We start from the raw sequence: 26,848 nt of genomic DNA, 5'->3' as shown, positions 1-26,848 counted from the left end.
TCCAGCATGGCAAAAACAAACAAACAAAAAAACAAAGAAATCAAACCCAGTCTGAATAAAAATAGAGAAAAAATGGAATGAACTAATTTTTCTATTATTTATAAGTTTATTTTTTTAATTCATGTTACTACTGAGCTATATTTCCAGTCCCCTTTTTTTCAGCTGGGGCTGGAACCCAGGGTCTTAGGCAAGCAGGCTACCCTTTCAAGCTCAACTCCTGACCCCTATAAGTTTTAGTAAGTATATGAAATTATACTTTGGGCATGGTGATGCATTTCTGCAGTCTCAGCAACTAGGGAGGCTAAGGCAGGAGAATTAGCTGAGTTCAGGAGTTTGAGACCAAATGATATAACATATGGAGACCTTCACCCAGAAAATAAGAAAAAAATATGAAATTATAATAAGGAAGTGGTCCCTACTCTGCTCCCCCAGTACAAGAAGGGAGAGCAAGGAAGCAAACTAGAGAATGGGAAAAAAAAAAAGGAAAGAAAAATGGCATTGTGAAAAAGGATGTCAAGATGTATTAAAAATTTGCTTAGCAAAAGGGAGAGCCCTTGGGATGGGGTTTTGGCTCAGCGGTAGAGCGCTCGCCTAGCATGTGCGAGGCCCTGGGTGTCCAACTAAAAAATAAATATTAAAAAAAAGAAAATTAAAAAAAAAAAGGGAGAGCCCTCCTGTGGTTGGTTTGTTTGCAGTACTGGGAATTGAACCCAGGGGTGCTTAACCACTGAACCACATCCCCAGCCCTTATATATTTATTTATTTATTTTAATTTTGAGACAGGGCCTTGCTAAGTTGCTTAGGGCCTCACTAAGTTGCTGAGGCTGGCTTTGAATTTCATATCCTCCTGCCTCAGACTCCTGAGGTGCTGGGTTTATGGGCATGTAACACAACGCCCAGCTAAGTCAAGGTCTTGCTGAGCTGCTGAGGCTGACCTCAAATTTGGGATCCTCAGCCTGCAAAGTAGCTGGAATTACAGGTGTGCCATCACCATCCAGGTCCTTCCTGTGGTTTCACCAGTTGATCTGGTTTAGGGATTTTCTCTAGCAACACTCCCACACCTTCTTGTCCTACTACAGTCCTTTTCACATTGTGCACTGTACTTTGATTGTTTGTCTCTCACTACCACTGGACCATGAGTTCCTTAAGGACAAGGATTTGTTTGAGTCCTTGACCCCCAGGTCCTGGCACATAGTCAGTCATTAGTAAATATTTGCTAAATAAATAAAGAAGAAATTTAAAGGGGTGGGGTGGGAAGTGTGGTTTATCCAGAGCTGGACTGGCAAGGCAAACAGAAAAGAGGGAGGTGCTGATAGGAAAACTGCTTTGAGTTTACCCAGCTGTTAAGGAGGCTAGCAGTGCCAACTCATGACTGATGGTTCAGGAGGGCCTTTTCTCTGACCTCTACTCTGGCTTCCATTTTCACCTGCCTTTTCAAGAAACCTACACTATTGGGTATCACTTCTCTTCTGTATTCATCCTCTTAGAGCTTTTCTTTGGATTTTAAACATAATTTAGTATTTCTCATACTTAATGATCCTTCATCAATATTTACTTATTTATCTCCATTTGATTTCATGGCCAGACTTCTGTAAAGTTATATGCTTTTTCATTCTTAATACAATGGCTTCCATTACCCATAATTCCAGGCCATTAATGATTTATAAGTCAGTGAATCCTGTTGCCCTTTTCAGGCATCAGATTTGAACTTTCACTAGCATCCAGTCCTGCTGGCCAATACTTTTTTTTTCCAGTGCTGGGGATTAATCTCAGGACCTCATAGGTGCTAGGTAAGCTTTCTACCACTGACTACACTTCATTATTTGAAATATTTCTTTAGATTAAGTAAGCTAGACCATTCTCGTTTTTCTCCTACTCACTGGCTATGCCTTCTCTGTCTTTGTAGATACATTTCCTTGCTAGTATAGTAAGTTCTTCAAGACTGGGCCCTATGTCTGCTTCAGTTTTATAATTATACATATATTTAGTTATTCATGGACCTTTATTTTTATGTGGTGATGAGGATTGAACTCAGTGCCTCACACATGCAATGCAAGTGCTCTACCACTGAGCTACAACCCAGCCCCTGCTTCAGTTCTTACTTCACCTTTTCCCCCTAAGTGATGGAATCCACTCCCATAGCTTCAATTAACAACTAAAAATACATGAGTTCCCAGCTATATCTCTAGCCCAGATCTCTTCTCTGAACTCCAAGATGCATTTATAGAACTGTCCCCATCTTCACTGCCCCCTGCCATTCACCCTTCACCCTAACATGGTTTCTCTCACGAGTTCAATAATGCCAAATTGGATTAACACTTCACAATTCTTGTCTTCCCTAACCTTTCTCTGACACAGGACATTGTCAGCCATTCTCTTGGAAATTTTCTCTTCCCTTATTTTAGTACTCTGTCCTAGTTGAAGACTATTTTCATTATCATTTTAATGGCTCTTCTATGTGCTTTTTAATTTTAAAAAATTTTTTTCCCAATTTTTTTTATTATGGTAAAATACACATAATGGGGTATGGTGGTACACACCTGTAATCCCAATGATTCAGAAGGCTGAGGCTGAGGCAGGAGAATATCAAGTTTGAAGCCAGCTTCAGCAAGTTACAGAGGCCCTAAGCAACTCAGAAAGACCCTGTCCCTAATTAAATTATAAAAAAGGGCTGGGGATGTGGCTCAGTGGTTAAGTGCCCCTAGGTTCAATCCCTGATACCAAAAAAAAAAAAAAAGGGCTGGGGGTATAACTTAGTAGTAAAGCACTCCTGGGTTCAATCTCTGGTACCAAAAAAACAAAGCCACACATAATACAAAAATTTACCTTTAACCATTTGATTTTATTTTTGGTACCGTAGATTTAACTCAGGAGCACTTAACCACTAAGTTTCATCCTCAGTCTCTTTTTTCTTTTTAATTTTGAGACAGGGTCTTGCTAAGTTGCTGAGGCTGACCTTGAATTTGCAATCCTCCTGCTTCAGCCTCCCAAGTTGCTGGGATTACAAGAATGTGTCATTGCAAATGGCCCCTTAAATCATTTAAAAGCACAGTTCAGTGATTTTGAATACCTTCATAATGTTGTATAACCATTGCCACCATGCATCTCCATAAGTTTCTCATCTTATAAAACTGAAATGCTACACGTTAAACAATAACTCCCCATTTCCCACTTCGCCCACCTCTTGAAAATGACCAATCTACTTTATGATCTTTGACTACTTTAAGTATTTCATGTAAGTGGAATCATATTTATTTTCTTTTTGTGACTGGCTTATTTCACTTAGCATAATGTCCTCAAGTTTCATCTGCTCTATCTTCTTCTTGGGACTGGTTTCCAAAACCTGAGGAAATATAAAGTACTGACTTATTAAGTAAAGACCAATTTATGCCACATCAGAAAGAGCTGGCTGGAAGAAAATCAAGCCAGAAGCACAAGAATGTTGTCCAAACATTTTGGTTCTTATAGAACAAGATCAGTTAGCCCTGACTTTATCCTCTCCTTTTGGGACTAGTGAAAAACTAATATCAGGTCACCCCCTTTCAAAATTCTCAAAAGGTTAATTCAGTATCAAAGTTCAATTTCTTAAAACCAATAGCTATTGAGTAAACACACTTAGCTTGGGCCTGGGGATGAAGCTCAGTGGTAGAGTGTGTGCTTAGCATGAGGCCCTACGTTTCATCCCCACTACCACAAACATAAATAAATGAATGAACACACTTAGCTCTATACTTGAGTGCTACTGATATTTATTGAAAGCACTACAAAATAAGCCAGGACTAAAAGCTGCTATTTTACAGGAACAGATATTGGTGTAATTTCCTTCCTGAAGAGAGTATGCACTCAAGTCATGAGACCTAATATAAAACAAAGACTGTATTGTCAAGAATCAAACATGGACTATATTATACCTATTAATAGAAAAAACATGCTAAAGGCGAAATGAGATGTTTAAAAATATTGATGCTAAGCTCATGTAAGCAAACAAAAACCTAACACTAATCCTAAAATTTTAGGACATAGGATCTAGATATAATGTGACTATTTAAAATTTAAAATTTTTGCATCAAAAGAATTTTTGCATTAGTAAAAATTTGTTCTTCACTGTACTTGTACAATTATGTGCTTGTTGCTCTTACACTACACAAAGTCAATAGTTATCACCAACAATGGAATATAAGTAGATCTGAACAAGACTTCAAAGTGACTCTGCTCCACTCAAATGCAGAAAATTCAATCCAGGATTAGTAACACCTTTTGATTTTAGAGCCAGCTTGCTCTCTCTTTTTTCATGTCATATTAAATTAAGTCCTCACTTAACATTTCCCACCTGTAAATTACAAGGCATATCTACCACCATCTTTTTCTGACACTTTAAAATTAATCTGTAGAAATTGCAAAAACAATGAAATTGTACTTCCAATTCTGAGCCTGCAATCAGATTCCTGCTTTGACACAAAACATACTCCTCTGCAGTGTATCCCACCAGCACAGCGACCCTCTTTCTTTCTCTCTATTCCTTTGCCCTGAAGGCACTTCTGGATTGCTTAATACGTGCTCTTTGGCTGCCTACACAGTCAGGACACCTATGACCATGTGAACTTATCACTCCTCTCCTCCTTCTTTTCTATGGCTAATACCACTTTCCTCCTTTCTTTGTGTGGCTGAATCTGCAGACTTGGTGTTGTCATCAGGGGGACAAAGTCGATTTCGGCTTCGAGCTCCTGGTTGGTAGAGCTGCATTGCTGGACGATCCTGAAGCAAAATAAAATATGTACATATTATAACATTCTGTTAAGCTTTCACATAGGGTTTTCAGAGTCATAAATTATGTATTAATATATACCAAACTAACTGAGCACACAGTACATGACAATTGTCCATCTACTCTCTCCAAAGAAAAGCAAACACTTCTGTAAGTATTATTTTATATGCCTAAGGTAAATTTTTGAGAAATCAACTGCCTAATTTTCTTAACCATTTCAACATGAACTAATTACTTTGAATTTTTTAAATCTTCAAAACCACAGCCATCAGCTATTTCTTCTCCCCATCAGTAAGCTGACTTTAAAATGCAACACCACATAAAAGTGTTTAGGAGGGGTTGAGGATATAGCTCAGTGGTAGAGCGTTTAGTTAGCATGTGTGAGGCCTCTGGGTTTGTTCTCTAGCACTAAACACACAAAAATGTTTAGAAGTGAAAACAAATATAAGAATGATGTAATAAAAGAATGAAAACTCTTAAATTAGAAATTTCCCTGAAATTCTGATCTCAGATCCATAGAACATGCTACAAACATGGCATTTTTTTTCTCACTAAATTGCCTAGTCTGGCCTTAAACTCACAATTCTCCTTCCTCAGCCTCTTTTTTTGGGGAATGGGGGGTTGAACTCGGGCACTCGACCACTAAGCCATATCCCCAGCCCTATTTTGTATTTCATTTAGAAACAGGGTCTCACTGAGTTGCTTAGCAGTCTTGCAGTTGCTGAGGCTAGCTTTGAACTCTCAATCCTCCTGCCTCAGCCTCCCAAGCAGCTGGGATTACAGGAGTATGCCACTGCACCCAGCCCTCCCTCAGCCTTTTAAGTAGCTAGGATTACAGGCGTGTGCTTCTGTGCCCAGCTAAAGCATTATTGTTATTATTTTTTCATACAGACAGGCATTTACTAGAAAAGTGAGAAATGAGAATAATATACAGTATAGGCACTGTGTGAACCACTTCTTCAGAGAATGGCTTATTTATCTACAATAAATATCCACATGTCCTTCTCCTAGATTACTTCTAACATTTTATCATATTTGCTTTGTCTCTAATGTATGTATGCACATATTCTTTTCACACACACACAATTATTTCTGCAGAACCATTTGAGAAGTTACGGACCCTTTATCCATAAATAATTCAGCTAGTTATTTTCACTGACATTCTGTTATTATAATCACAGTAAAACTGCTATTGATTAATCATAGCATCACAAAGAAAAGGACACCCAGACACCATGGTTACTGAAGTGATGCAATCGAAAGGAAGTACAGCATCACCTACAAAGTATTCTTGCCAAAGATTATGGCTGAATATATCCAAGTGTCTAGATTACAGGTGGCCTGGTTTTGTAAATAAAGTCTGACTGGCACAGTCATGCTCATTTTTTTTCTAGGGCTGAAGCCAGCCTTAAATATTTACCATGAGGTCCTTTACAGAAAGTTTGTTGGCCTCTGCCCTAGAAATAACTACTAATTTTCTTTTTTTCTTTTTTAATTCTTTATTTTTGGTACTGTGGGTTGAACCTAGGTCCTTGTGCACGCTAGGCATGCACTCTGCCACTGAGCTAGAACCTCAGTTGTTTATTACTAGTTTTTTAAAAATATTTTTTAGTTGTAAATGGATCTTTTATTTTACTTTTTTATTTATATGCGGTGCTGAGGATCGAATCCAGGGCCTCACATATGCCAGGCAAGTGCTCTACCACTAAGCCACAACTCCAGCACCTGATTACTAGTTTTAAAGGAAAAATGGAAGATACATGTTCAATGATACAAAAGACATGTAATTTGCCATTCTAGAATGTGAGAAGCTCTACAAGAAAAATTGGTTTCTGCAACAAGTAAATAAATGGTAGGAAAACAAAAAAGGGAGAACTGTTTAGGTTAAAAGAGAACTCCCAACTACTATGTATAACCGTAAAGTTCTAACAAAAAAGAACTTAAGGAGATATTTCAAGCAAATACAATTTATGGACCTTTATATGAATATATGACATTAATAAAGCAATTAGGAATTGAGAAAATCTGAACTCTGAGTAGATAGGATGTTGAGGAATTATTGTTAGTTCTTTTGGTGTGAAAATGCTGGTGGGAATATATTATTAAGAAAAATACTCAGGCTGGGGCTATAGGTCAGAGGTAGAGTGCTGTTTAATTCCAAGTACAAAAAAAAAAAAAAGGGTGGGGGGCTGGGGTTGTGGTTCAGCAGTAGGGCGCTCACCTAGCACGTGTGAGGCCCTGGGTTCGATCCTCAGCACCACATAAAAATAAATAAATAAAGATATTGTGTCCAACTACAACTAAAAAAATAAATATTTAAAAACAAAAGGAAAAAATAAAGACTATTTCTAATATTGAAATATTTAAACAAGAAATTAAATGTTTAAGATTTCCTTGAAAATAATTCAGTAGCAGTAGAGATGGGATAGCCACAAAATGATAACTTGAAGCTGGGTGATGGGTACAAGGGGTTTAATGATATCTTGTTTTTTCTACTTTTGTGAATGTTTGAAATTTCTACAGTCAACAAAAAATCCATCAAAGACTGAAAAAAGTCATGAATAGTTATAATTTTTCTCCCTTAAAAATTCCATAGTAGGGAGAGACAGTAGAATGAATCAGACATAACATTCCTATGTTCATATATGAGTACATGAGCAGTGTAACTCCATATCATGTACAAACACAAAAATGGGAAGTTATACTTCATGTATGTATGCTATGTCAAAATACATTCTAATGTATAACTAAAAAGAATTTAAAAATTCAAAAAAATAAAGGAGATTGTTGTTAGTGTCCAAAATAGGGAAACAATGATATGCATAGGATATATGCTCTGATGTGAAATGTTGAATTTAATAAAGTTATTTCCTAATTGTCTTTTCTCAAAAAAAATTCTACAGTAGGGGCTGGGTGATGTAGCTTAGTGGCAAAGTGCTTTTAAGGCCCTGGATTGGATCCCTAGCACCAGATAAAAAGTATCTACAATAAACTATAAGCTGTCCCCTTTACATTTGCCATAAGAGGAAAACAAATCCTTGTGAAATAAATTTAACAAAAAGCAGTACCTTGTTTCTTATGCGGTCTCTCTTAACCACTTCCTCTTTCTTTTCAGATTTTTCTGAGCTGCCTATTGATTCTGTACTTTCATTCTTCTTTCCTTTATCACGAAGTGCTTCTTTCTCTTTTTTAATCTCTTCTTCTTTTCTTTTAAAAGCTTTCTCTTTCTCATAGCGCTCTTTCTGCCTTCGGCGCTCTTCTTCTTGCCGCTTTAGTCTCTCTCTCTCACGGAAAATGCGCTCCTGATCTCGTTCGTAATCTCGTTCCCTCTCCCTATAGTCTCTGCAACTCTCATCTTCAGATCTGCATGAAAACAGAGACTGAACCCTCAAACATAACCACAAATGCAGGAACACTAATTCTGATTTGGCCACTGCAGTGAGGTTGCACTTTTACAGCAAGGAAAAAAATACTAGTGTTTTAGAAAACAACAAGACCCCAAAATCATTGATCCAGATTAAGTTACCAGAATATTTGACCTTCCTCCTTGTCTCCTTATCCCATATTAAACAGTTTTATCTTAATCCAAATACAATTCCAGGTTATAGCAATGAAATTAGCATCTAGCAATCAAATATAGCCAAGAGCCCTTGACTGACTGACCTCTTTGGCTTTTCATCTTTAAATTCGCCTTCAGAATGCTTGGGCAGTATACAACTTTGCCCACTGGGTCTTTCATCATTCAGATTCTCTTTGTCCAGTTTCTTGGCTTTTTCTCTTTTGTCCAACTCTTTTTCATCTCCTTTTTCTGGTTTCTTGAGTAACTTTAAAGAAAACACGTTGTTTTATTTTGAAGAGTGGGGCACTGTCTTTGGATTCAATTAAAACAATATACTAAATATTTAAAGTTTAGACTGTAGAAGGCCCCCATATTTCTGCAGGTTCTCTTAATCTTTCAGGTGAACAATTAGTGCATGAGAATAGTAATGCTATTAATGTGAAAGTGTTATCCACCCAAATTAAGTGGTTTAATCACTTTGTGGCAATGGGATCAAGACTCCTTTGGCTTTGAATGGGTCAACCTGTAAGTGAACCAATGCACACCTCCAAGTATGCTTTGTAGCACACCAGCATGTCTATCAATATAATTTGATGGGAAAATATTTCACAAATTCAAAATGCTATGTAGATCATTACTATAGAACTATCTATGGGTATGAATTTGGAATGACAAATATCTTGGTCACCAAAGGAGAGATCCATTGCAGGAATAATTCTGCCTTGAGCCTGAGAATAACATATTTATGATGGTAAAATTATCATTAGAGATAAATAGCAAGAATTACCTGGTATTTGATTTAAAAATCCAAATGCCTTATATTATAGATGGGGAAGTTCCATCTCTACTGAGTAGGAACTCCATTCAATGGCATATATACATACATATATATATATACATACACACACACACACATATAAATATATATAAAATATATATATACACACATATACACACACACACATATATATGACACACACATATATATATATGTTCAAAAATGCTATTCTTTCTCACATCACTGCTATAAATCTCTCTAGAATACCCACACTTAAGTGTAGTCAGAGAGATTCTTAGGCAAAATAGAAGTATTTTAAGTCTCAAAGTGAGGGCTTCATACAAGGTTCATCTCAGGGTAAAGGCATCATACTAGTCACCAAGCAAAAGGCAAAGCATCAGAAGACTTAAGCATGGAGCATTCCAGCACACAGACAGCCACTGCAAATAGGAGTCCAAATTGGACAAGAAGAAAGCACCACTGTAAAGTGAGGATACCATGTGCAGGTTTCATTGGACGTGTTCTTATTTCTTTAATGAACATCTGTATTTGAAGCCAAGATGTTTATTATTCTAATAAGAACATTAATGAATATCTCTAGCATGGCTGGCTCTACCTTCTGCCTTGCTGATCATCAGGAATAGCAAGTCAAATCACTTGTGGCACGGCAGACAAAGAGATTGCTGGAAAGAATTAAAATGGGAAACTCCCCCTTCCCCTAAGCACCTATTACCAATAATGAGTCCTGTGCAGACTCAGGGAACCCTAGCCACATAAACTTCTGAGTTTTCAGGAGGTAAAAGGAGACCCTGCTGCCATCTCTATGAGATGTTCTCTGACTTTCTGAAGTACTAGGTACTAGTACTTCCCCAAGAAGTAAGAACTGCCCAAGCCATGCCCTCAGAAGAAAAGCAGCAAGGTTGGGATCTTTCTACAGGGTTTCTCCTTCCTACATGCAATGCACTGATCAGAATCTGCTACTCACAGATTCTCAGATGCAAGAAGATAACATGGGAGTCATGTGAGAGGGGAAAAATACTTAATGCAGGATATTTATCCCTAGTCCTCCCACAAGGCAGCCAGTTATGAGAGGCATATAAGATGATGAGAAAGAGGTATATAGGCCTGGTTGTCCTCTGGCTGTATGTCATTGAAGCAGAACATTAGGAAATCACCTCAGCTTCATTTTAGGGTAGGAATTTAAATAGCTCAGCTTTTAAAAAGACCCACATCAGTCTGAATGGGTTTAATAGGTAACACTACCACCACCACCACCAAAAGGACTGAGGAGCTAAGACCTGTGTGTGTGACATGATACTAGGTGCTCTGTATCATGTAATTGGTCCTTACATTTTTCTGATTCACAGCTTGTAACAGAAACCTGTGTACCTGAAGACAGTGGAAAACAAACAGATGAGGCAACTTCATGTATCAATTATGAAGGAAAAGCCGAATAAAACCCAAAATTCATGCCAGCCAGCCCTGAGCCCTCATTTACTGTGAACTGAGACTAATAGTTCAAATATCAAACATTTTCAATGATTTTTTAAAAAGATATTCATTAAATAATATTATATACAATACTTAATCCTTATAAATTATAATTTAAAAAATTATTTTAATAGGAAAGATTTTTACTTGTGTACTACCACCCCCTGCAAAAAAGGACAACCCCCCCAAAACAGCAACAACCAAAAAAACTCATTTACACAAACACAAGATGCATGCAAAAAAAAAAAAAAAAAAAAACATGCAATTTTAAGCAACATGTAGTTGGTTTCAATTATTTTCATACCTTAATCTTTGGTTCATCCTTTAATTTATCTCTTTCTGGAACTCTATCTATCTTCTTTAGCTTTTCTATATCTTTCCTTTTTCTTTTCTCCTCCTCTTTCCATTTCCTTCTCTCCTCTTCTCGTTGTCTTTTTCTTTCTATTTCTCGCCTTCTTCTTTCTTCCCTCTTTTCTTCTCTCATTCTCTAGAAAGAGACATTGAAACAAGTCTTCAAACAAAACATCACCTAAAACCTAATCAATCCCAAAGGCATGGTAGTCACTCACTAAACTGAATCATCTTTCCTTCCTACTTTCTACCACCTACTCAAACCCCCACCCTACTCAGAAAATGAGAGAGAAAGTAGAGAACCTGCTAAAATCCCACTGCTGCCTTCTATATTTTCAGAATCTTTCAATATGTGTCAAGAATGTCTCTGGGATAAGCTAAGGGCTCTGCAGATTTGCAGAGTGAACCCCTGGTCCCACAACCAGAGTGAAGGAGAAGGCCAAAGTGAGACTAAGGAGCCAATTCTTTAAAGAATAGTTGTGGAAAAAGTGGCTATTTCTCCTATATGAGCCCAATGCTCTTAAAATGTTTATAGAATATGAACTAACGAATTTAAAGAGAAAACTATAAAAACAAAAGATTTACCTGCTTGTTTTTCAGGAAGCTCAATAGTGGGGTTGTCTTTTTAGCTACATAAATATAAACAGATTGTTAATAATACTTGTCAACCCTTAGAAAGGATTCCACTTTCTGACATTTCATGCCACCAAACCAAGATGGGAAAACTATACCCCTTAGACAGAAAGTTCACAATTGTATTATCAAAAAGAAGTTTAATAGTATTTGATTTCAACAATACAGGTTTAAAATACTTTTTTAAAAACTGAAGAAACTCCCATTAAAATAATAAATCAATCTTTTAAGAGTAAATTTGCAGTTAGTGAGAATTATGTACAAAGGTCATTCTCTTGTTTTACTGATAGGAGTACAAATTTGTTCGAGTGGAAACAAATTGAAGAGACTAAAAATATCCAATCCTTTTGACCCCGTATTTCCACTAAGGGAATTTATTGTAAGGATGTTACCCAAAATGGACTTATCTTATGCAGCCATTAATAAAAAACAAGTTTTAGACGAAAAATAAGTCAATTTTTTAACATTCTGAAAAATGCTATGAGCCTTATAGTCATCTCTTTTTTTGGTACTGGGGATTGAAATTGAACCCAGGGGTGCTCAATCACTGAGCCACATCCCCAGCCCTTTTCACTTTTTATCTAGAGACAGGGTGTCACTAAGTTGCTTAGGGCTTTGCTACATTGCTGAGGCTAGCTTTGAATTTGCAATTCTCCTGCCTCAGCTTCCTGAACTGCTGGGATTACAGGCATGTGCCACCACGCCCTTCTGCAATTAACTTTTGGAACACATTACTTCCTGAAAACAAATTCCTAGGAGTGGAAATCATAGTCAAAGACTATGCTCCTGTTTAGAACTGCTACTGTAATATCAACCTTACTTAGAACCAACATTCAAGCTACAATTTCTCCAAGAGTTTTTCAATTTTGCAGTAACTAATTTCATTTTTTCAGGTCAAAAAAATTTTAAGAATACCAGGTAATCTTCAAAGACATACCACTGTCTAAACATGCCTTATCAGTCTTTAAACTTTTTTTTAAACATGACATTATGCAGGTAACCAAGAATTTGTCCCATCTTATCAATGCATTCTCATAATTCTGTGAGACAGGTATTATCTCTGCATTTTCCAATAGAAGAAATACTCAGAGAAGGGAGTGACTTCCCCAAGGTCACACAGAGCAAGTGAGGGAAATGGGAGATAGACTTGGGTATCTGATGAAAAAGCTGTTGCCCCAATTCCTTTGCCCACTTACCTATTAATTCTCTGTTTTTGGCTTCTATTTCCTCTAGCAGTGTCTCTGGAGTAGATGTCATTTTCTCATTATCTGTGGCATAAGTCTCCAAAAATTTTCTATATTCTGGATCTAAATAATCATTTAAGAAACCAGAAAACTGAGACTTTAAACAAAAAAGGAAATACTATCTAAGATACTTATTTAGCAAAGAAGATAAGTTTCTACTTCATAAAAGACTGAAAAATACAGAAGATAAGACTATTTGGGGCTTAACTGGTCCCTTACTCTTAGAACTCCCTTTACTAATACCTACTAAAGGAATCTGGGTCAAGAAAAATGAGACACCACACATTTAAACAGACTCACCAGGGGTGTTATAGTTTGCTGTTAAAAATCAACATTCCTACTAATCCGAGTCACACTTGTGGGAGAACTAAATAAAAGTTATATATGTGGAACCTTCAGAGAATATTAGGTATAATATATAAGCAATTCCTATATGAATACACCTCACTTTAAGTAAATTCAACATAGAAAATCGGGTGTTCCAAAAAGATAAACTGGTGAGATGGAGGGAAAGTCCTAGATGTGGTACAGGAGGCAACAATAATTCCTGTAGTTCTTTCCTAGAAACCTCTCAGAAAGAGATATACATCTGGCTCATTTCTACACATTGATCTTGTCTTCTGTATCTAAATCTGTGGTATCATCAATAAGCAGCTATGTTATTGAGTTTTTACTATTTAATAACATATCTTTTATGTTAACAAATGATAGAAATTCAACCAGATGATCCTAAAATATTAATCTCTCATACAAAGTATTTGCAGTAAAAAACCCTTACCCAAAATAACAAAGAGTTATTACATGATACTTGTCCAGCATAACAATACAGAGATCTTAAAATCTGGAGCTGGTCTACCTAACATAGAACTTATTGTAGTTTTTTACTTCCTGTATTTTTATTCAACCTAATTACTACATGTGCGGTTAACTACATATTCAAAGCCTAGAAAATAGTACTGACTACTTCAACAACTTTATATGAAGTTACTTGGGTATGGAAATTTTTCCATCATGGTTCAAACCTTCTTCTTTTATAAAGATGATGGAAACTAAAAATCAAATAATTGTAACAATGATAAGGCACCTCAAGGAACAGCTGTACTTGGAAACATCTGATTTTCCCCCATTGTCTTCTACTTAATAAACCCATGATGATTTACCACTCAGTAGTCAATATCATATTGCTCAGTGGTAGAAGAATGAAATGCCACTAGCCAGAAAGCAGAAACTCTGCAAGAAACCCATCTACATTCTAAGAATTAAGCAAAGCTTTCACTGAAATAACATTTCTCATTAACTTTATTCTGTGTGTTTTCTAATTTAAAATACTGGGGTCTAATGAATTCTTAAAATTGACTTAATTTTTTAAAAGTCTATGGCAATAGCATTATGTAACTAAAGCTATACTGTACCATCATCAATAGTCCCAACTTTGGTATCTCTTTTCTTAGTCTTCTTTTTTGCAGCTTTTTGAAAAGGTGCAAATTCTACTATAGCAGGATATTCCTGACCTGTTTAGAGAAAAAAATATATATACTTTCTATAACAAAGAAAATGTAAAAAGTGGATATAAGAGAATCTATCCACCGTTTTCTAGGTCTCCTCAGATGACAGTCATTTGAAGACAGTCTCTCAAATTGCATAAATCACACTGGCACAATTGTAATCAACAGGCTACCAATGGAGCCCCAAATTCACACTAAAAACATAATTAGTGACAATGGCAGCAAGCTGAGTGTGTGGCACACACCTGTAGTACCAGTAGCTTGGGAGTATGGCTTGAGCTCTGAAGTTTGAGATCAGCCTGGGCAACACAGCAAAACCCTGTCTCAAGTACATTAATGAAGATATGGCAGGTAAGTAAAATATTCATTTAAATTCAACTTGTAAAATGTGGCACTTTGATATGTAAAAACAAACCCTGTACATTTTTGTTTAAAAAAATTAGAAATCTTGGGCTGGGGTTGTGGCTCAGTGGTAGAGTTCTTGCCTAGCATGTATGAGGCACTGGGTTCGATTCTCAGCACCAAATATAAACAAATGAATAAAATAAAGGTCCATCAACATCTAAAAAAATGTTTTAAAAATTAGAAATCTTGGGCTGGGGCTTAGCAGTAGAGCGCTCACCTAGCACGTGCAAGGAGCTGGGTTTGATCCTCAGCACCACAGTAAGTAAGCAAGCAAGCAAGTAAATAAATAAATAAATAAAGGTATTGTGTCCAATTACAACTAAAAAAATATTTAAAAACATTAGAAATCTTGCCAGGCATGGTGGCGTATGCCTGTAATCCCAGCAGGTTGGGAGGCTGAGGCAGGATGATCACGAGTTCAAAGCCAGCCTCAGTAAAAGCAAGGCACTGAGCAACATAGTGAGACCCTCTCTCTAAATAAAATACAAAATAGGGCTGAGGATGTGACTCAGTAGTCAAGTGCTCCTGAGTTCAAACCCCAGTACTAAAAAAAAAAAAAAAATAGAAATCTCTAGAACAGGCAAATTTAAAGAGAGGTAGAAGCTAGATTAATGGTTGACCAGAGCTTGGGATGATGGTAGTGAGAATAGGAGTTAACAACTAATGGGTATGGGGTTTCTCTTTGGGGTGAGGAACATGTTCTATAATTAGATGGTGGTGATGGTTGCACAACTTTGTAAATATATAAAAAGCCACTGAAGTATATACTTTAAAAGGGTAAATTTTATGATATGTGAATTATATCTCAAAAAAGCTATTACTTTTAAAAAGGTAACTACCTGAGTTGATAGGTGTGTTAACTAAATTCATTGTGATAATTTCACAATACAAATGTATATTAAATTATCATATTGTACAATTTAAACATATATGTTTGTCAATTATACCTCAATAAAGCTGAAAGAAAAACCTGTTAATGGCAAAAAACAAACAAACAAAAACCCCAAGACACGAAAAGCATAAGTAATAAATGTAAAAAGAGGGGCGGATCTCATGTGAAGTACTCTCACTACAATAAAACTCTTGTTAAAAAATTAACTGGGGGCTGGGATTGTGGCTCAACGGTAGAGTGCTCGCCTAGCACATGCAAGGCCCTGGGTTCGATCCTCAGCACCATATAAAAAAATAAATAAAATAAAAGTATTTTGTCCAACTAGAACTAAAAAATAAATATTTAAAAAAATTAATTGGGCTTTATCAAAATTAAAAACTGTGCAATAGGGCTGGGGTTGTAGCTCAGTGGTAGAACACTTGCCTAGCATATGTGAGGTCCTGGGTTCAATCTTTAGCACCATGTAAAAATTACTAAATGAAATAAAGGTATTAAAAAATAATTTAAGGGCTGGATTGTGGCTCAGAGGTACAGCACTTGCCTACAATGTGTGAGGTACTGGGTTTGATTCTCAGCACCACATAAAAAATAAACAAAGATATTGTATCTACCTATAACTAAAAAATAAATTAAAAAAAAATTTAAAACTGCACCAAAGGACACATTCAACAAAGTGAAAAGATAACTGAAAGAAAATAGTTCCACATCATATTATCTGACAAAGTGTAATATCCAGAATATATAAAGAATTTCTACAACTCAACAACAAAAAAACAATTAAAAAATGGTAAAAGTACTTGAATAGAAATTTCTCAGGGCTGAGGATATGCTCAGTGGTAGGATCCTTGCCTAGCATACACAAGGCCCTGTGTTCAATCCCCAATAATGCAAAAAACAAAAACAAAAAAGAATTATCTCCAATGATGGTATGCAAATGGCCAACAAACTTATGGAAAGATGTTCAACATCACTAATAAGTAAGGAAATGCAAATCATAACCACAACAAGCTATTACCTGTTAAGATGGCAACTATCAAAAAACAAAGATGCCGGGCACAGTGGCTCAGGAGGCTGAGACACAAGTTTGAAACCAGCCTCAGCAACTTAGGCCCTAAGCAACTTAGCTAGACCGTGTCTCAAAATAAAAATTGGGCTGGAGGTGTGGCTTAGTGGTTGAATGCCCCTGGTTCAATCCCTGGTAAAAAAGAAAAAGAAGAAAGGAAAGAAAGAAAAAGAAAATAACGTGCTGATAAGGATGTGGAAAAATCGGAACATTTGTTATTTTATTTGTGGGAATGTAAAATGGTGTATCTGTTAGGAAAAACACTATTTTTTATTCCTCAAAAATAGAGGCTAGGGATATAACTCAGTGCTAGAATGCCTGCTTAGCATGTTTGAAGCCCTGGGTTCAATCCCAAGGAAAAAAAAGAAAAAAGAAATCAATTACCATATGACCCAGAAATTCCACATTTGCACACCCATGTTCATAGCAGTATCATTCCTACTAGCCAAGAGTAGAAGCAACCCAAGTGTCCCTTGATAAATGGATAAACAAAATATGGTGTATATGTACAATAGAACATTCACATTAAAAATGAAATTCTGATACATAATACAACATGGATGAACCTTGAGAATGTTATGCTAAGTGAAGCCAGTCACAAAAAGGTACTGTATGATTCCAATTATTTGAGGTATCTAGGATAGTTCAAATTCATAGAGACAGACAGTAGAAGTGTATGGGGAACAGATGGCTAGTTGTTTAATAGGTAAAGTATCAGTTTTGCAAGATAAAAAAAAAATTGGCACTGGGAATTGAGCCCAGAGGCATTTTACCACTGAACTACATCCCCAGTCCTTTTTATTTTTGAGATAGGGTCTCACTAAGTTGCTGAGACTGGCTTTGAATTTGTGATCCTTCTGCCTCAGCCTCCCAAGTTGCTGTGATGTGTGCTACTGTGCCTGGTGCAAGATAAAAAATTTCTGGATTGGTTGCACAATATGAGTATACTTAACACTACTGATGTACACTTAACAATGATTAAGATGGAAAATTTTATATTAATTTTGCCACAATTTAAATAATGCAGAAAATAACAATAAAAAAGAATGAAGTGATGATACATGCTATAACATGGATGAACCTTGAAAACATTATGTTAAGTTAAAGAAGTCTGTCATAAAAGACCACATATGTATGTTTATATGAAATGTCCAGAATAAAGAAATTCATAGAGGTACAAAGTAAATTAGTGATTGTCAGGGACTGGGGGAAGGGGAGAATAGGAGATGACTACTAATAGACATATAAGTGTCTTTCTGGAATGATGAAAACATTCTGGAAATAGCTGCACAGCTTTGTGAATATACCAAAAACCACTGAGTCATATACTTTAAGTAGGTGAATTTCATGGTATTCGAATTTATATCTCAATAGAAAAAAGAAAAAAACAAAACAATTACTAGAAAAAATTCACCAGATTCCAGCCATAGAACAATGTCACACAAGGTACAAACTACTACTTTGATCATTGGCATAAATGAGAATAAGAATTGACCTAAAGGCATCACAAAGCAATCATAGAGGAAATGTGGTTTTAGCAAATGGAGCTGAGGTTATAGTTCAGTGGTTGTGAGCTTGCCTAGCACATGTGAGGCACTGGGTTCCATCCTTAGCACCACATAAAAATAAATAAATAAAATAAAGGTATTGTGTCCATCTATAACTAAAAAATATATTTATAAAAAGAGGGCTGAGTGTGGCTCAGCGGTAGAGCGCTCATCTAGCACATGTGAGGCCCTGGGTTCGATCCTCAGCACCACATAAAAATAAATAAAATAAAGGTATTGTGTCCAACTACAACTAAAAATATAAATGTTTTTTAAAAAAGAAATCCTAGCAAATGCAGAATCAGATTAGCTAAATAATTGTGATATATCTGAGAAGGAATGGAATAAATAAACCAGACTAAAGCAGAGGGAAATTGTGGAAGACAGGCTGAAAAAGCAGGAGCAAGGCCAGACTATGGAGGGCTTTGGCTAACAATCTGAGTTCATACTTTCATTCTTTTCCACAACTGTTAACTTAAAAAGATTAATTTTATGACAATACATTGAATTAAATATAAATAGAAAATCCTGTAAATTTACAGACAGTAGTTGTCTAAGCATTAGCTGATAAGGACATAAAATATAAAAGTATAATTAGGTCTAGGAGAATAAGACAATAAAAACATTAAACTGACAAGACTCATCACTTGTATTAAATTTAAGTTTTAAAAAGAAATGTAAAAATCAAACACAACTTGGATTTCCAAGCTAAGTAAATAGGAAATCATTACTATCTATTGGAATAAAAAGATGGAAAACCATCTTTTATTCCAAAAATAGGGTGGATAACTAGATGGTTTGAGGGAATTAATAAATGTGGGAGTAGGGCGGGGATGTAGCTCAGGGGTAGAGCACAAGCTTAGCATGCACAAGGCCCAAGGTTTGATGCCCAGCACAAAAAAAAAAAAAAAAAAAAAAAAGTTGGACAAACACAGGTGGCAATCCTTCTTCAGCTTTTATTGGCATAATCCCTGATAAATTTTACCAAATTGAAGTAATACTAAGAAAACAAAACAAAACAAACCACACCATTTACCTATGATTACAAAGCCCCCCAAAAGGTAAGAAATGGCAACTTGGATATGTTCTGGCTAAATGTTGCAAGCAGCAGGTTTTAAATAAAAAGCAAGTTAAGGCAGAAATATGCCTTCCCTGTAGACTAGACCCTTCTGGATATAATGTAGGAGGATCAAACTTGATGTTTTAATTATGTACAACTGTTGGCTTAAAGGATATGAATTAAATAATTAAATAAATGGTCCTTGAAGCAGGGTGAGAAGTAAATATTTAAAACTTGTCATACAAGTTTAAAGAGTCATTTACCAGAATTGCTGCTGTGACTAAACAGTCAAAACAGAAGGTCTAATCCAGGACAAAAAAAAAAAAAATCTGTCTCACAAAGAGAAAACTGTGGCAATTTCATTCGGTTGATCAAATTAAAGAAATAACAGGTTAATAAAAATACCCAGGACTACCAATTTATAAGAATACAATAAGCTTATAAAATGTGTAAAGCTTTTTAAATGTTACACATTTTATCACCTAGGATTTTAGAAAAGCTACCTACAAAGTCATGGAGAAAACACTGCCATGTGTATATTGTTTTAAACATAAAAATGACAAACTCCCCTTCTAGTTCAGTTACAAAGACTCACCTTTATTGTCAAGGAATACATAACCATCAAAGCGATCCCTGAACAAAATAATGTCCTCTTGGTTTTTAAAGTTGATGTATGCTCTGGCATACATATGAGGATACAGACTGCAGAGAAGAAAGCAATTATGTAAATATACTTGCATGTGTCTGGCTGAATTACAAGTACACATTTAAAGAGACAGGATCAAAAATCAAATGAAAAACACTAACAAGGTAAAAAGAATGGAAGAAACCTTTTTCATTTACCCCTCCCTCTTTTTTCTTTTACCTAGTGTCATTAGAAAAAAACTCAAAATAATCATGCTCAGGCATAGGTTGAAGATGTTCCTGAAGCTGTTCCTTGGTCAAAGTGGGAGGTAATCTTCGAATTACCACCTTAGGAAATGAATAAGGAAAATAAAATTAGTACAAGTCAACTTTCTATCATACCTGAAAGAATCACAGTCCCTGAAGATCGGCTTTAAAATATAAGATCACTTATTAAAACCCAAGAGAAAATATTCTTCTGTAGTCCAATGCTCAGAATTAGTCAAATGTAATACTAACGCGGTTTTTAAAAACTCCTGGAAATGAAAACCGCCTGGGGCAAGGAAAACCTCCCGTTCTGCTGTTATCGCACAGTTTACCAGTTTTGGGAAACACTGTCTACTATTCATTTCCAATAGATCTAGTAGCAAATTAGCATACCATCCCTGGTCTTTTGCCATGAAATTTGAATTTAGTGGTATCTCTCATCCACGTCTAACACACCCTAAAACAAAATCCTTGACCATTCAGCTTAAAGACGTAAAAACTCCATAACGCATACAAAAAATTCGTCCACTGCTCTCAAAACAGTATGTTCTCGATCTGCCTTTCCAGACAATTAATCCTCCTAGCCCTCTCCCCCAATTCACCTCGATTAATATTCCTACCGCAAACTACTCCCACCCCGATGTTCCCTTCACTAATAATTCTCCCCAATTAAACTTTATTCCTCATTCCTTTACTTCCGCTCTCCCCTCCCATTATCATCTAGAAGCTCGGACCTAAACCCTTGTCTGGGGAATTCCCTTTTTCCCTAACCCCACCCCAGAGCTTGGTCAGGAGGGACGCCCCTCCATTTAGGGCTAATATACAAGACAAAGTGAAGCGATTTTCATTCAGACGAAGAGAGAGAAGAACCAATAGAGGAAGAAACAACCCCATTCCAGCAACCTCCACGAGCCATGGACCCGTCCCGCCCTCTCGGGCCAGCTGCCGCTGGGCACCTTGCTTAGAGCTTCTTTCTTCTCCTTGTTGCGGTCCTGCTTATCGTCCCCTTTGGCACCTTCCAACGAAGCCCCACCGCTGCTTCCTGTGGCCCCCGGAGGTGTTAACAGGGTTACTCGCTTCTCCTTAGGCCTGTGCTCCTTTTCTTCCTTCATGGCCACGGTCACGCTCCTCGGAGCGGCCGCTCAGCCAACGCCGTTACGCTGGGCACCTATGACTCGCGGGTAGCTCCCGTTGGAGCTCCGCCCCCAACAAATACCCCTAGTGATAAGCCGAGCTGCGTGTTCCATTGGGCCCCCCAAAATCTCGCGATACTTCAGGGTGCTCAGCTTCCCTCAGTGGAAAGGTTCTAATACCTGGTTTTTACTTCCCGCCTGCTGAGTCCCCGCGCCGCCCAATCCCCTCGCGACCCAGATTCCCTAGAGGCCCGCCCCTTCGCGCATCGTGAGCAACTCGGCCATCTTGACTAGAAACAGCTCTTTCGGGGACTACATATCCCGGCATACAAAACGGTTATCCGCTTTTGGTTAGGAGTATGGGAACCTTAGATATCTCATGTTCCTATTTGTAATAAATCGAATCTTTTCACCTTGAAAATTTAGGAATTTTTTAAAGATCAAAATATAGGGGCTGGGATTGTGGCTCAGCGGTAGAGCGCTCGCCTAGCACGGGTGAGGGCCTGGGTTCAATCCTAAATAAATAAATAAATAAAGTAAAGGTAGTGTCCAACTACAACTAAAAAATAAATATTAGAAAAGCCCAGACACATCCAGAGATATTAAAAATTGTGCTCTATATGTGTAGTAAGAATTTTAATGCATTCTGCTGTCATAAATTTAAAAATTATTTTTAAAAAGGCCCTATTTCTTTAAAAAATATATAGGTTTTGTGGGGGGGTACTTAGCATAATTCTTTGGATAAATAATATTATCCAAATTTTGCCTCACTCTGGAATAAATTGTGGGTTTTGTGAGGTGAGTTGGAGCAGAGTCTCACTGCATTGCCCAGGCTATCTCCAGTGACGCCAGAATTAGACAGGCAGTCAGTATAGGTAGGTAAATCGAGGCAGGTCGGATCAAGGATCATGGAAGCCAATTTGAGTGAGTCCGGGAAGTTGGAGACTGCCCCCTGAAGGATTAAAATGCCTTCGGAGCTCTTCTTCCACCCAATCAAGATAACCTGCCCCGGTTCCCTCCCTACAGGGAGGGAAGTTGTGTCCTGGGCTGCTTCTCTCCTTTTGGCCCTCCCACTGAGCACCTCCTGGGCCTGGTCACTTAGGCAGGAAGCAAAGAGATAAGGGGAAGAGAGCAGGAGAAAAAAGGAAGCCTAAGACATATAAAAAAGGAGGAAGGCCTCACTTATTGGGATACCAGGATATCAGCTATTTACTTGCAGTGCTTCTCTAATGTTATACTTCAACATGTGAGGGAGCAAAACTCATCACCAGTAGCTGGAATTACAGATATACCACTGTGTCCAGTTTTGTATTTTCTATCATGGAATCCAAAGTGTACCTTCAGAGGCTTTAGTTTCTTTTCCATATATTGATTGGGATTTGTAGATACTTAAACACACAAGATATTGGTGTAAAGGAGCAGTATCACCAAAATGTATAGGATTTGTTTTCATCACCATTTTTAAAGTAAAAGGATTCTCTTTTGGTGCTGGGGCTCCATAGGAAGCAGGGGAAAGACCCAACTTGATTTAGTTGGGCTCACCCTCCTTCCCACTTTTAAAGAAAAAGCCAATTTTACATTATTTATAAATTACCCAAAGCTGGAAACAATCCAAATTCCCATCATCAGGTGAATGGATATGCAAAATATGGCACATTTCATAGAATACCACTCAGCAATAAAAATGAACTAATTATATACGCATCAACATGAGTGAATCTCAAAATGATTATATAGCCAGGGAAGGTGACCCATGCCTGTAATCCCAGCAGCTCAGGAGGCTGAGGCATGAGGATCATGAGTTCAAAGCCAGCCTCAGCAACTTAGTGAGGCCCTAAGCAACTCAGGGGTCTCTAAAATACAAAAAAGTGTTGGGGATGTGGCTCAGTGGTCAAGTGCCCCTGTGTTCAGTCCCCATTTCCCCCCCTCAAATCAAAATGATTATATGAAAGAATCCAGACACAAAGAGAGTACATGCTGTAAGGATCAATTTATATGAACTTCCAGTAAAGGTAAAAAAAATAGTGATAGCAGATAAGTGATTGCCAGAGCACAGTAGGGAAAAGAGATGAACTGAAAAGGGGCTCCTGGCAACTTCTTGGTATGATGAAAACATTCTTTATCATGATTGTGACGGTTGCATTACTGCACATTTGTGTAAACTCATTGAATTGTCAGTAAAACTCAGCCCTACAAAATGTAAAATTTATTGTCCCAATGAGAAAGGGTTTGCATTATCAAATCTGATACCACTGAAGCTACCACCACTATTTTATATACCAAGAAAGTAAAATACTGCCAATTGAACTGCATTACACCGTAAACCTTTAAATTCATCCTGATTTCAGAAGTGTTAAAATGTGAAAAAAGTCTTAGACTCAATGAAACAAGTTAATTCTGTATCATGAGCAATTAAGGAAAAGGGGTGGAAAAAGCTGCTATTTTCCTTCTTTTTCAGTGAGTGAAATTAAGACATATATTGGTGGCTCAAACCCAAAATTACAGGGTTAATAAGTAACACAGCTGATTCATAAATTCAAATTATATCTCAAGGTTGGTAGTTTAGATTTCCTGGGGTAACAATAATGTTAATAAAATATTGCATTACAAAAATAGCAAGCAACTCTTCACAAACATTAATCATGTACAGTACATATTCTGTGGATATGGGAAGTAGGGAAAGATTGTTAAAGAGAGAAATAATGGAACATATAGAAATGAGACTCAAGCAGAGGTGTGTGGCACATGCCTGTACTTCTAGCCACTCAGGAGGCTGAGAGAGGAAGATTGCTTCAGCCCAGGAGTTCTAGACCATCCTGGGTAATGCAGCAAGACCCTGTCTAAAAGAAAAGAGAAGAAAAGAAATCAGGTTTGAGGAATTTAGGGCTATAAAAAGCTCCCAAATGCACTGGGTTAGTTTCTCAGCACCACATATAAATAAATAAAAATAAACACCTATCAACAACTAAAAAAATGTTTAAAAAAGAAAATTAGTTAATTTTTAAAAAAGCTCCCAAATGGGGGTGGTGGGCATCAAAGAATAATATATAAGACTATAAAAAATTAAGACCGTAAATATTTCTCTTTTATGTAAACAACTTATAATATTAACTTCCAAGACTAAAGGAAAAAATGTTTCAAAATGAGCACTTTCCTATTTCAAGTAGCATAGTGTACTGAAGATTAAAAAAAAAAAAAGGTTTCCAATGTTAAGATAAGGTAGTTTATGTTCCTTTTTTATGAACAGTACAGATACCTTGCCTTTTCATTGTATCAAATACTTCCAACTAGGGCTGGAGCTGTAGCTCTCAGTGGTAGAACACAACACTCCCCCAGCATGCAGGAGCCTTTGGGTTTGAACTCCAGCACCACAAAAACAACAACAACAACAACAACAACAAAAAATGGAAATAAAAACAAATACTTCAAAATGTTGTTCAGATAATCATACAAATAATGAATAATAGTGACTTTTAAATGAACCATTTAGAGTCACTAGCTAAGGACAGGCTGTTCAAAATAAAAAGCTTTATCTTAATGTTAAGATGAGGAATTTTAAATTAATCTTTCTGCTACAATTTTTAAAATTTTTTTCTAAACCTTAAACTCAAAAGGTGGTTTGCCTAATACCTCAAATCCTTCTTTTTTTAAAAAAAATTTAGGTGTAGATGGACACAATACCTTTATTTTATTCATTTTTATATTTTGCTTTATGTTACAATTTAGATCTTGAATGTTTCCCAAAGGTCCAGCTGTTGAAAGTTGATGGCGTGGTTCCCTAGCCTGTGGTACTATTGTGGAGCCTTAGGAGGTGGGGCCTAATGGAAAGAAGTTAAGTAGCTGGGGGGGATGACCTTCAAGGAAATAATGGAACTTTGGTTTTTTTCACTTCCTGGTCCCCATGAGATAAGCAGCTTTGTTCCAGCCTTGTTCTACTACACGCTTCCCACCATGTCTTACTGCCTAGCCAGAGGCCCAGAAGTAATGGGACAACTGACCATGGGCTGCATCCTCTGAAACTGTGATTCAAAATAAATCTTTTCTGTTTATATTAAGTATTTTTTTCACAGTAACAGCAGACTAACATACTTTATTGATTTGATTGATTTTCTTGTACTCATTAATATTTTTTCCATCAAACTCCTTCACGAATGTAAAACCCTACTCTATGTGGTCAAATATCATGTATCTATTACTTTTTGTTCTATTTGGAGGCATCTTTCCTTCTGCCATCTCACCTCCTACTACTATAGGTTTTTTTTCCTAGTAATGGGGGTTGAACTCAAGGTGCTTTACCTGCAATCCTCCTGCCTCAGCCTCTGAAGTTGCAGGGATTACAGTCATGTGCCACTGTGTTCAGCATCATGTTTATTTTTAATTTTTTTTAAATTTCACCATTATTATGTAATCTTTTTAGATATACATGACAGTAGAGTGTATTCTGACATATTATACATACATGAAGTATAACTTAGTCTTATTAGGATCCCATTCTTTCAGCTGTACATGATGTGGAGTTTCACCCTAGTGTATTTAATTTAGTTTTTTTTAAAGAATTATGCTGAGTGAAAAGAAGCTAAATATAATACTATATATACAATATTATTTAATTTGTTCAAAACTCTAGAAAATGCAAAATAATCTATACTGACAGAATCTTGATTAGTGGTTATCTGAAGATTGGGATAAAGACACAGAGAAACTGCTGTGTTTGTTTTTAAATTTTTGCTCTTGTATTATTTTCTTCCCTCTACCTGCTTAAGTTTATTCTGCTCTTTCTCTAGTTTTGTAAATTGAATGCTTTATGTAATAATTTGGAATTTTTCCCCTTGGTGCTGGGGATTGAACATAGAGCATCATGCATGATGCATGCCAAGCTTGTGTTCTACCACTAAACTAAATCACCAGCCTAGAATATTTATTACAGATGCATTCAATACTATAAATTTTCTCCATTGAGCTACATCCCCAGCCCTAATGATTGTGTGTGTGTGTTTGGTTTTTTTTTGTGGGGGGGTACTGGGGATTTAACCCAGGGGCACTTTACCACTAAGTCACAACTCCATCCCTTTTTATTTTTCAGACAAGGTTTTGCTAGCTTAGGGTCTTGCTAAGTTGCTGAGGCTGGTCTTGAATTTGCAATCCTCCTCCCTCAGCCTCCTGAGTTGCTGGGATTTATAGGCGTGCACCACCACACCTGGAATGATTGCATTTCACATATTTTTATATGTATATTGTTGTCATTCAGTTTTAACCTTATAATGACTTCTTTTATGATGTTTCTGTTAACTCATTGGCTATTTTCTTTTTAGTTTTTGCACATGCTTTACTATTGATTTAAAATTTCAACATGAACACCTAATTTCTAGTAAGTTTAGAGCTAATAAGTTCCTATCATTCTTCCAAGTAATACAAGGAGTTTTCAGTTCTTTAATACTGATATTTCCCATCATGCCATACACTTTTCCATGTAATGATTATAACCATTAAAGGTATTTGGGTTTCGTTGTTTTTTTTTTTTTTTTTTTTAA

General features: G+C 36.7%; 1 protein-coding gene across 2 annotated transcripts; it reads right to left on the bottom strand.

The window, feature by feature from the left end:
* Positions 1 to 3,727: 3,727 nt before the first annotated feature.
* On the bottom strand, positions 3,728 to 21,402 carry Upf3b (UPF3B regulator of nonsense mediated mRNA decay). 2 transcript variants are annotated; one of them, XM_015498517.2, is made up of 11 exons: positions 21,141 to 21,402; positions 20,159 to 20,265; positions 19,889 to 19,995; positions 14,234 to 14,332; positions 12,774 to 12,884; positions 11,530 to 11,573; positions 10,898 to 11,080; positions 10,453 to 10,491; positions 8,429 to 8,589; positions 7,834 to 8,128; positions 3,728 to 4,755 (listed from the first exon to the last, which is right to left on the bottom strand). In XM_015498517.2, the coding sequence occupies exons 1-11, from the start codon at positions 21,294 to 21,296 to the stop codon at positions 4,606 to 4,608; spliced, it is 1,452 nt and encodes a 483-aa protein (XP_015354003.1). In that variant the 5' UTR covers positions 21,297 to 21,402; the 3' UTR covers positions 3,728 to 4,605. The 2 variants fall into 2 exon arrangements, with proteins under 2 accessions (XP_015354003.1, XP_015354004.1); XM_015498518.2 differs by lacking the exon at positions 10,453 to 10,491 and having other exon boundaries at positions 21,141 to 21,400.
* Positions 21,403 to 26,848: the final 5,446 nt, after the last annotated feature.

Source organism: Marmota marmota, unplaced genomic scaffold, assembly GCF_001458135.2.
Source record: "Marmota marmota marmota unplaced genomic scaffold, marMar, whole genome shotgun sequence".
Classification (NCBI taxonomy): Eukaryota; Metazoa; Chordata; class Mammalia; order Rodentia; family Sciuridae; genus Marmota; species Marmota marmota.
The sequence above is the reverse complement of the archived record's forward strand: the minus strand, read 5'-3'. Positions and strand labels throughout refer to the sequence as shown.

What these genes read in the sequence shown, in the direction of transcription:
- Upf3b (XM_015498517.2), bottom strand. Translation starts at nt 21,296, where the DNA reads ATGAAGGAAGAAAAGGAGCACAGGCCTAAGGAGAAGCGAGTAACCCTG. An exon ending in TGTATTCCTTGACAATAAAG is followed by an intron (nt 14,333 to 19,888) that starts GTGAGTCTTTGT and finishes TTCTCTAAACAG; the next exon opens with GTCAGGAATATCCTGCTATA. An exon ending in AGGATGAACCAAAGATTAAG is followed by an intron (nt 10,492 to 10,897) that starts GTATGAAAATAA and finishes CACTGTCTTCAG; the next exon opens with GTACACAGGTTTCTGTTACA.